The sequence below is a fragment of the Nannospalax galili genome, unplaced genomic scaffold, assembly GCF_000622305.1.
Source record: "Nannospalax galili isolate Female #2095 unplaced genomic scaffold, S.galili_v1.0 scaffold39, whole genome shotgun sequence".
NCBI lineage: Eukaryota > Metazoa > Chordata > Mammalia > Rodentia > Spalacidae > Nannospalax > Nannospalax galili.
Genome location: NW_008346683.1, coordinates 3,797,406 through 3,809,014, shown reverse-complemented (window position 1 = coordinate 3,809,014; position 11,609 = coordinate 3,797,406). Strand labels below are relative to the sequence as shown.

The 11,609-nt window shown below is 43.4% G+C and overlaps 1 protein-coding gene across 3 annotated transcripts in view; it reads left to right on the top strand.

Annotated features, from left to right (window-relative positions):
* Positions 1-10,350: 10,350 nt before the first annotated feature.
* Positions 10,351-11,609, top strand: part of Fbxo7 (F-box protein 7) — a 25,291-nt gene continuing 24,032 nt past the window's right edge. The window contains exon 1 of one of the 3 annotated variants that reach the window (XM_008843108.3): positions 10,351-10,722. In XM_008843108.3, the coding sequence (XP_008841330.1) occupies positions 10,601-10,722 (122 nt within the window). In that variant the 5' untranslated portion in view covers positions 10,351-10,600. Of the gene's footprint in view, positions 10,723-10,771; positions 10,911-11,609 lie in introns of those variants that run through there. The other 2 variants (XM_008843109.3, XM_029568347.1) reach the window with 2 other exon arrangements.

Sequence of the window (11,609 nt, the reverse complement as noted above, 5' to 3'; positions counted from 1 at the left end):
CTGGCCTGTTCTCCACCTTATGCCTTGAACTCAGCTGCTGAAACGTCAAGATAATTAAGTCTGAGTCATTTCAGCGGTAGATTTTTTTTTCAGATGACTCTTTCAAAATGTGATACTACATAATTGCTTCACTACAATTACCCAATGGCATGAATGAATGCTACAGTCTCTGCCTAGATGAACAGACAATACCACCTACGCAATACTTACCTTCCTATAACAATACATACATGTAAGATGTAGTCTCTCTCTCTCCCTCTCTCTCTTTCTCCAAACTTCGTGAATTTTTTTTGACTGTTTTACTCAAATGATTAAGAAAAGAGTTCCAATATATTGAAAAAGATGTTAGTTTTTATTGAACTAGATCAGGATATAGCTCAATGGTAAAGTGCTTGACTTCTGTGCCTAAGGCCTGGTTTCCATTCCCAGTACCACTGCAAAACAAATTGAAATATTAAGTTAAAAGAAGAGGATGAATTTTTCTTTCTGGAAAAATAAGCCAGGTCAGGGTGCCTACAGAGGATGGCTCCAGTGTGGCAGAGAGTACCTTCTGGGCTTTAGGTGGATCCAGGATTCAATCAAGAAGCATGTGGCTTGATAATCAAGCCAACTTAATTAGCATCTTTATCATTCAAGGTAAGGCCACAGATGGCATCTCTAAGTGTCTGCTCCATTTCAGAATGCTACTAATGACTTCCTGTCCCAACATTTCTTTGACATAAGCTGTGTGTGTTTATCAACTACTTTGTATCTTGATATTTTTGATTTCTAACCCCCCCAACTCTATCTCCATGTTTCAGCCAACGTATTTGCCTTTTCTTCGTTCTTGAAAGAGGCCTCTCTGTGTCGCTCAGACTGGCTTTGAACTCATGATCTTCCTTCCTTGTCTCCCAAGAGAGAAGTTTAGAGGTGTGCACCACCACACCCAGGTAGTTGGTGCGTTCTGAATGGCCAGGGATTGACACATATGAAGTGTATGTTTTATCTATATTTAAAGAATTTTTTTTGGTGAGATAGTGTTTCTAACTATCTTCATTTTTTGATGGACATAAAAAGTATTTTTTAAAATTTTTATTTGTTATTTTTATTTTATGTGTATGAGTGTATTGCCTGCATGTATGTGAGTGCACCCGTGTCGTGCAGTGCCACAGAGGTCAGAAGAGGGCTTCAGATTCCCCTGAAACTGGAGTTAAGGACGGTTCGTAGCCACCATGTGGGTACTGGGAATTGAACCTGGGTCTTCTGCAAAAGCAGTCAGTGCTCTTACCCGCTGAGCTATTTCTCCAGCCCCCATAAAAAGTATTTTTAACCATATATATGCTTTTTAATTAAATGTTCTAGCTCCTCCAAGGTGCACGATTTTCAGTACTACAGGCAGGACAGCTTGAGGCAAGTCAGGAAGTTTTGTTACTCTAGTGAGAGCAGCAGGGACACTCATTGGCCTTATTCATATTTCTGCCCATTTCAAGTTTCTCATCAAAATCCCTTGAATTATAGTTAACTGTTTAAGTTGATTTCCCTTCCATGTAAAATGGGGTTAAAAATAGTATCTGCCTGAATAGGCTCTGGGATAGAGTAACATTGGTAACATGAGAATGAACTGCTAAAACTGTGAAGCTGGAAAACTTTGTGTGTGGCCTTGACATGAGCCTGGAGACTGTCATCATAGACAAACACATTCATTCAATCAACAAGAATCTATTAAGGACTTAGTGTGGGCAATGCCCTCTTTAGCAAAAAGGTAGAAATAATCTCTGCCCACATGGAGTTTATGATCTAGGAGATGAAAACAAAATGAATACATGAATAAAATAGGACAGTATAGATTGTAACGTGCTATTCTATATATTGGCTGTTGGCTGTCCCCCTTATGTTTTAAAGGCTTAGTCTTCATGTGGCACTATGAGAAGTGATGGAACCTTTGAGAGGAGAGATCTAGTAGGAAATCCTTGGGTTACTGGAGGCATGCCCTTGGAGGGGATTATGGGACCCTGATTTTTCTCCTTTCCTCTCTCTTGCTTCCTTGCTTTGAGGTGAGCAATTTTGTTCCACCACACACTCCTGTCATGTCACAGGTCCAAGCCAATGATGCCAACCTGTCACAGACAAAAACCTCTGAAACTGTGGGTCAAATAAACCTTTCCTCTTTATAATCATCTTAGGTAAGTTTTATGGTAATGGAAAGCCAGCTAACATATATTATGAAGGAAACAGGGAATGTAGTTGGAGAGGTAACTTTGCAGTTAGTAGAGTGATGCAGTTGGGGGAGGTGAGCTTACTTTGTCAGGACCTCATAATCAAACTGTATTCTTATATAATATTCTTGTAAGCTTGAGCTAATTGAAATTTCCTCTTGTTTTACTTACCAGATAGACAATCTTAAAAACCTCAACCCTGCTGGGCGTGGTGGCACATGCCTGTAGTCCCAGCACCTGGGAGGCAGAGGCAAGCAGATCTCCATGAGTTCAATGGCAGCCTGGTCTACATAGTGAGTTCCAGGACAGCTTGGGCTACAGGGAGACCCTGTCTCAAAAAGACCGAAAAAAAACAAATCCCAAAACCAAAAAACCTCAACCCTATAATGTTTTACTAGTCAGTGATGTTTTATTGCTCTGTAATATCTTGAAGCTTTGTGATGTTTTCCGTGTATCATGTCTAACTACTGATAAAGATGTAAAACTAAGAAAATGGAAAGTTCAATAAATGGGTTAATGAGGCACTGGGTTCAGTTAGTCCAAGTGTAGCTCGAGCATGTTAGATATCTAAACTTCTGTCAGTGATATCTGTTTTTGTAAGCTGCAATGACTGACTGATTCCTAGCCCAGTTAGCCTGGCCTAGCTGTAGATCAAAAGGCAGTAGCTGTCCTGATCCGTGCCTATGATATATAATTTGTAAACTATAAGGACCAGGTGAACTTAGGAAGGGATTTTCTTGAGATAACATGGAACATCAGAGTAAAGAGCCAGAGGGCCCAGGTAGGAAACATTAAATGATGTGAAAAGTCCTATATAACCTAACTTACATATTGCTCTGGGGCCAGAAAGTCTTAAAGCCTTGGTTGGCAGTTCTAGGTCCAGATGCATGTGATAGAATAAACGAGCTTTCCAGCTCTCCTGGGTGAATGCTTGATCCCTTAGCTGTTCAAATAACTTTTCTGTAACAGGATGTGGATCCAGACAGGCTTCTTTGAGGAGGTAGTGTTTTGAGCTCTGACCATTAAAAGCCAGGCAGATTACAGTACTGATGGAAAAAGTGGAAGGACCGGCAAAGGTGGGCCAGTGTGCCTGGGATGGTGTGAAGGTAGGCCCAGGGGTATTAGACACTGAGGGGGTGACAGGAGGTGTGTGCACAGTTGGAATCCAGGGGAGAGGCTTGCTGGAAGCATGAATTTCAAGTTAACATCCAGAAGTGAAAGACCTCATCTGGGACGGGACCCAGATCCTGGAAGTCTGGGAGATAATTTCAGCTGCTACCCAAGTAAGCACATGAAATTATACTGATTCTTTTTATTGCATTAGAAAAAATGCTGGAGCAGATATGGAAGATGAATGATGTCACACATCATGGAATAATTCATAAAATAGTTCTAAATATTTATGTCCTTTCTTTGTGGTCTTCCTTGGGTGGCACCAACAGTTTCTTTGCTTTCCTACCTATCTCCTTTTTAGTGTTAATTTTTCTTCATTCTTGAACATTCCATACATATATACAATGAAACATGATCACATCCACCCCTTTTTTTCTCTTCCAACTCCACCCCACAAATCCCCACCAATATGGCCTCCTCCTTCCTAACTTAAAGCTCTCTCTCTCTCTCTCTCTCTCTCTCTCTCTCATAAGCTACTAAGTCTAATTAGTGCTGTCCATATGTTCATGGGTGTGAGGCCATCCACTAGAACATGGAAATCTATCAGTGGCCACACATTAAAAAAAAAAAAGATTCTCTCCTCCACCAGCAGTTATCAATTGCTAAGATCTCTTCAATAACAGATGGGGTCTAGAGAGCATGTTCCCCTCCCCCCGCAATGCCAGAATTTTGACTGGATTGATTGTGTGCAGGCCACCTCAGCCGATGTGAGTTCGTGAGTTTGATAGCCATGTCCAGTTTGGAAGGCGGTATTTCATAGCACTTCTCGCTATAATCTGGCTCTTACATTCGTTCTACCTCCTTTTCCCTGATGCTCCCTGGGGGTGGTGGTTTGTATGTGTGTATGGGGCAGGGGTTTGAAAAAGATGTCTCATTTAGAGTTAAGCAATTAGTCTCTTATTCTCATCAGGTTGACCAGTTATGCATCTGAATACTGACTGTTGCCCACTGCAGAAAAACTTCTGACCAAGATTGAGAATAGCCCAGGGCTATGGGTATAAACATAAATATTTAGAAGGCAATTTGATCAGTTAGCCAAATAACAATAGCAGGTTCTACTCTAAGGTCTGTGACCTCCCCAGGCATGGGCTTTTGACCAGGATTACAGTACCAGGCATAAAATTACCTCCTGTGGAGTAGGCCTCAAAGCTTTTAGTTATCCCGTAACAGCTGAACCACTACTGTGCCACTGGGCACATCTTGCCTGATAGGTTGGTTTTGTAACATGCAGAGTCCAGTGCTCGGTAAGGTCATTGATATCTTTTCTCCCCCAGCAGTCTGGCACTATGAAAGCCAGACAGCAGGGAGAAAGTTTCCTCATCAGTTTGAGATTGATCTCTATGTCCTGCAGCACAAGTGTGCCTACCTCTTTCTTTTTAGGAAGTATTCAAGTTTAGTTTTCATTGTGACAGTCATCCCTCAGTGTCCATGGGGCATTGGCTCCAAATCTGCACTCAATAAATTCTGAACTTGTTGAAGTACCATATATCAAATGCTGTATTATTCCACATAATCTAATTACATCTGCTGAGTCCTTTAAGTCACCTCTATATTCACAGACCATGTAAATGCAGTGTAAGTAGCTGCTATGCTATATCATTGAGGGAAGAGTCAGTACAGATACAATTTTTTCCCAAACATTTTTGAACTGCTGTTGCTTGAACCAATGGACGCTGAAATACAGATAAGGATGATCAACTGTATCTGCTCATTTGTTTGTTTATTGAGACACTGGCTCACCTGGAACTCACCATATAAACCAGGTGGTCCTGAACTCACAGAAATTCACCTGTCTCTGTCTCGTGAATGCCGCCTTGTGTATTTGTTGTTTGTACCTACCCTCTATTTGAAAATTAACCCAAGCTTTTCTTTTTTATATGATAGCCCCCTTTTAAACAAATTTGTATACATTTTAAGAAATGAATTGATTCCAGTGAAAATAATACAGTTCACATGAGAGGTAGAACAGCTTTTGAAAAGGGGACTCAAATGATTAGAGTTAAAAAAAACAGAAGTCAGAGCGGGGTGTGGGGGCGCACTCCTTTAGTTTCAGAACTCTGGAGGTAGAAGCAGGCAGAGCTCTGTGGGTTTGAGGCCAGCCTGGCCTACTCAGTGAGTTCCAGGGCAGCTGGTGCTACAGGGAGACTCTGTCTCAAAAAGACCAAAACAAAACAATACAAAACCCAAAAGTCAGGCTGCCAAGATGGCTCAGTGGGTAAAGGTGCTTACTGTATAAGTCTGGTTATCCAAGTTCAATCCCTGGAACCAGTATAAAGGTGGAAGGAGGGAACTGACTCCACAGGGTGGCCCTCTGATCACCACATGTGCTGTTGCAGGTGCACCCCCTACAATTATAATAAAAAAATTTTTAAAGGCTCATGAAAGAAGGGAGAAATTAATTTTTTTTATTTCGAAAGGACTTTTGAAATTAGCTTAACTAGTTTCCTTTTCTGTTCAAGGAATCATTTAGGGAAAATTTGCCAAGTTCATTAATAACAAAAGCCAACAGTACTCCATCCAATTTCATTGTTTTAGCTTTCCATATTTAACTAGAAATTTGCAGGAAATTCCTCCTTATCCAGTCTACTCATGACTGTAATCTGAACCACAAGATTCATTATTTCATTTACGAACGACTGCAGGGTCTTAGTCTTTTCAGATCAAAGGGCACTTTTAAGTAAAACTCCAGAAGAAAAAACATCTTACTAACTAGGTAGAAATTTGTTTAAAAAAAAAGATGCCAAGATACAGTATGAAGGAATTAAGCACCCCTAGTTCTTGGTTTCTGGAATATGGAAGCTTGTAGAATTTGGTCCTCTGAGCAAAACATCTGCCATCTTCATCAGATCAGCTGTGCAGGCTTGCAAGAGACCATTCTGATCTGACCTGCTGACTGCTGACACTCTCTCAGAAAGGAAGAGGTGGAGAGGGTCATTGGACCCTTGTTTGAGATTTCACCTGCCCTTCCTAGCCATTTATGCAATTCTGTGCTACTTGCTTATGTTCTTGGGGCTTCAAGGGTCTCAGGAGATACTAGGATATAAAGGCTGGGGAAAGTAAACTGAGGGAACTGCCTATGCAGCTATGGGGCACTAACTCCATGCTGGGTGAAGACTTTCTGGTGTGGTTGCTTTGGGGTCCCCCATGCTCCGGCTAGTAAACCATTGCCCATGTGCTGTAAGTAAGCCCAATAAACTCACTGATTCCCTAGTGTGAACTTTGGTGTAATTGTACTTTGGTTTGTTTTGGGGGCATTATAAAGAAGGGTAGATGTTTATATCTTTCCAGGGAAGGAATTCTTACAACAAGGCTATTTCTGTATAGAAAAACACTGCAAGTCAGACTATTTCTTGACCTTGGAAGACATTATACTATTTTTTTTTATAGGAGCAGACAGAGTCTTTGTATTTGGAATAGAAGGAGCCAGATGTGGCATTCTGGGGGCAAAGGGCACTGTGAGCTCTTCTCCCTGTCTCCCAACACTTATGCTAATGAAATCTGGTTACAAGGGAATCCTAAAATGAGACCTAAGGGATAGACAAAAGTCAGAGCTAATGTTTATTGTGTATTAAGGTTTATTGCTATGCTTTGGGCACCCTTCATATAGGAACTCACTGAATCACTCTCAAGACTATGCAAGGAACAGATACTATCACCATTCTAAAGGTAAAGAGACTGAGGTTCAGGACTGTGCTGAAGCTTGGCATCAATGGCAGAATTCAGGACATGGGCATTATACTTCCAGAATGCTTAACTACTAGAAAGGTTACTAAAGGACAATCCACAGTTCAGGGAATGTGGAAGGTGTGGGAGAGAGGAGCATGCTATTGCTGGGCAACCCATCTGGTTTTCCCACCAGCTAATTGAATTTGTGTGAGTAACACTGATTCGTGTTTTAAATTACTACCAGAGGAAGCTGCTTGGAATTGTTTGGCTATCAAGAGAGATGAATGACTCTGCAGTTTGGTAGAATCATCTTTCTACCTGGCATTATCTCCACCTCATCTATGCTTCATTCCAAGTCACAAATGTTAAAATAACCTAACTGAAAGGTTTGGGGGGAATAAGGTACTGACTGGAGTAACTTTGGGAATGAATGGAGTCTGTAAGCCGAAAGGCAAAAGGAACTGTCCACCAACCAGGTACTCTGGTTAACTCACAGGGTATGGGTTAATCATTCTGAAGCCACTATACACACATACTGGAATAATTAAGCAGTGGGGTAAGTGGATGGCAGATGACTGTAACCAGGTCTCTCAAAGTTGGATTAGGAGGTTGCAGATAAGCAAGGGAGGCGGCTGTGACTCATGGACTTATGGACTAGAGCTGGATATATAGAGCTGTATGTCAGAATATACAGATGGTTACATATAGAAATAGTATCTTCTAGAATAGACATATGATAAATCTTTGCTCTGTCAGACGGGAAGGCTTAGAAGCAAAGACACTTCAATAAGCACAGTTAGCATCCAGACCTTAGTTTCTAATACCATTCTCCAATAAAAGGAAGTAGGTAGGGATCCTTGGAAAAAATGGTTGACTCTGAGGTTAGAACAGGAAATACACAAATTTATTCTAGAACATCTAATAGCTGCAGAAGGCAAGAAAATACTAAAAAATGGAACTGAATAAAACAAGGGAAAAAACCACAATGATGAAAAATGGCAACAAGAGACAACGGAAAGATCTTCCAACAAAGCTCAGCAGCAGTAGCAGCAACAACAAAGAATTTAGTATTAGATTATTCTATAAAATATAAACGTCTGTAGGCCCATCCTGATGTGATTGCATAATTGTGAACAAATCTATTATTTATTTATTATTTATTTATTTACTTCAGGCCTCCTGTAGCTCAGCCTGATCTGAACTTGCTGTGGAGCAAGGGATGACCTTTAACTCCTTGATTCTCCTACCTTTCACCCCTCAAGTGCTGATTTTACAGGCATGCACCACAGAACCTGGTTTATGTGGTGATGTGAATTGAACACAGGGCTTTGTGCATGCTTGACAAGCACTCTGTCAACTGAGCTATGTCCCCAGCCTAAGCCTGAGCAATCTATATAGATACTCCACCTTTAAGGAGCTGGAACACAGTCCCTATTTTATTTATGTGTGAACTGCATATAGTAACTTTCTTTCAAAGGGCATGCTATACAAAGGAGACCAGCCAATGTCCAAGATTAACACTAAAGTGAGGATAGTTCACACAGTGTTTACCACTGACATGCTGTGATGAGAACCACACTCTGCTTCTGTGGTCTTTTCAAGAACACATCACCTTGGTTTAATCATGCAATACTCCTTAAAATAGCTGAGGTCATGGAAAAACAAGGAAAGCCCAAGAAGCTGTCACAACTTAGAGGAGCATAAGGAAAAATGATGACCAGCTGTAATGTGGAATCCTGAGACAGCAAAAAAGGACATCACAAAAAAGTGAGAGAATCTAAATAAAATGTGGACTTTAACAAAACCACAAAAACATAGCAGTATTCATTCACCAAACAGAATATAAGAAAACTGGGAACTTCCTGCAAATAAATATTTTAAAATTAAAAGTTTTTCTTAAAAATAAACTAAATGGAGAGAATGAATAGAATCTGACAGGAAAATGGGGGAAATTCTAGTATTCCATTAAATGCCCATTTGGAAAGATTTTAAAAAATTAAGTTGTGGGAGCTGTTGCTTGCAGACATTAAAGTGGCCTCTCACAAAAAGAAAAGAGATCTAAGCAATGGGGGCAGTTGAGTGAAGAGGTGTGTGGAATTTGCTTGGACCTTGGAATTTTGGAGGGTTGCCCCTCAAGTTCCCTTAAATCTTGGCAGTACCTTAGGGCTGCTCTGGCTCAAGGTGTCCAACCTTTTGAATTCTTTGGGTCCACATTGTCCTCTACAAAGTTCACACTTGCGGAGCACGCAATCAAATGACAACAATAACAACAACAACAACAAAAAACTAAAAAAAACTTAGGATTCTTTAAATAAGTTTATGGTTTAAATTTTTTGTATTACATTTATAGTTACATGGAAAGGTTAAGATGTGGATAAGTGCTGCCATCTATCGGGAGCTTTATTCAGCTGTTTTATAACGACTTGAACGGACAAGATGAAACTTGATATTCTCATAGAAATAGATTTACTCCAGTCAGCCTCAACGCACTTATTATATGGCCTATCGGTATTCACGTCTTTGGTTTGATACTCCCATACTGAAGGACTGACTTGGGACCAAAAGAATGAGACGCAAAATATGTAACTTCTGAGGCTAAGTCAGAAGACCTCCTTTTGGTCTTTCTCTTGGGTCATCTACTCGAGGAACACAGCTGGCATGTTACACATGACACTCAAGCAGACCCCTGGGGAAATCAAGTGCAATACCGAAGCCTCGGGCCCATAGTGTGGAGTCAAGTCTTCAGATGAATGGCTGCAGACCTGGCAGGCGACCGGAAATACGAACCACCTACCCACCCCATCCCCAAGTTCCTGATCTATAGAAGCTGCGGGACCACGAATGTGCGTTGCTCTAAGCTATGAAGCTTTGGGGACATGATTTTCTCAGGCGTCTGCTTGCATGTCTATGTAACATGCCGGCTGTGTTCCTTGATTAATAAGCAGCAACAGATTACTAATATACTGCAACAGAGATCACCGGCTACAAGTTGTTCTACGTTTTGTAGCAACAGGAGGGAACTAAAGAAGCCTAGAGTTTCTAAGAGTATCACAGTGGAACAAACCCGACAAGCATCTGGTCTATCGGAAGTGGAGAGCTGTATTGCCAGCAGCAGCCCTTCCAAGTCTGAAAGGCATAAGCGCGCTCGCTACATTGCAACTGCAGGGATTCCTTTGAGTCCCACCCCACCACGCTACTGCGCCGCCTGGGGACGAGATTCGTAGTGCGCAGGCGCCATGCCACGGATCACAGGACGCGGGCGCTCGGCTCTCTACACACGCGCAGGCCAGTAGGGGGAGCTATTGCGTACCGAGCCACCGATCAGAAAGCGCGTGCACTCGTGTCTCCGCTCACGCGCAGGCCTGTAGGGGGCTCTATTGTGGGCCGAGACACCGATCGGAAGGCGCTTCAGCTTGGCGCAGGCCTGTAGGGGACGCTATCGCGCGCCGAGCCACCGATCACGCCGTGACTGTAGGGGGCGCCGCCGATAGAGCGGCGAGAGTTCGGAGTCCGCAGAGGCGCCGGCAGCGCGGCCGCCGACCCAAGCGTGCGGCCTTCCCGCCGCCATGAGGCTGCGCGTACGGCTTCAGAAGCGGACCGGGCCGCTGGAGCTGCCCGTAGCCGCGCCGACCCTGGGGCAGCTGCGCGCGCACCTCAGCCAGGCTCTGCTGCCCAGCTGGGGCTTCAGGTGAGCGGCTGCGGGGCTCCGGGCGGCGGGCGGCTGGCGGGGTGCGCGCGCCGCGGCGGTCACGTGAGGCCCTGGGGGGTGTCGCTTCGCCGGGCACCTGTGACTCTGCCCAGCGGGGCAGCTGTTCGCCGTGGTCCTGCTGCGGGAGACCATGGCGCGGCCTCCCCCGGACGCTGCCGTCCCCCCGGGTGAGTAGTCACTTCCGGGGTCGCAGTACCCCCGCCACCTCCCGGGGATGCCCACGCCGCGGTGCACTCAGCTGGGCAGTTGGGCTGGCGCTCCGCCTTGCCGGGCTCCCGCCCTAGTGCCCTGTGGGCGAGGGCTGTCGGTGCTTAACCTGGGTCCGCTCTGTTCCGAAAGTCAAAACTTGCCCTGAAGCCCAGGACACCTGCCATTTGTACCACTGCCCTAAGGCGACGAAACTTCCAAACTGTTGAGTGAACCCTGGGACTCACCCCATCGTTAAGGTTTAGGAAGCACAGCCTGGACGCTTCAGATCTTTGGATTTTTCCGAGATGTTTTATTTTTGCTAAAAGAGAGACGCATGACCCTGGAGAGCTTGCAGTTTGGGGCCAAGCTGAGAAAGGGCCAAGTTATGTCAATTCTGCTCCTCTCCAGTAGATATTTTCTGGGAAGAATAATCAGGACGTGGAGAGACAATGTGAGTTAGAAATTTGAATGTGCTCAGAAAAAAAAGGTGGGTATGTGGGCTTTAAAAGCGAGAATTTCAAAAGAAAAGCCGTTCCTGTTAATTGACACCGTTTATAAGATTTTTATAAGCTCTCACTTTATTTGTAGGGAATTGGACAAAACAAGACCATATAAGGACCTGTCCTTTTACTTTTCAAGTTAAGATATTGCAAGATTAAAGTGAGCCTGCTTTCCTT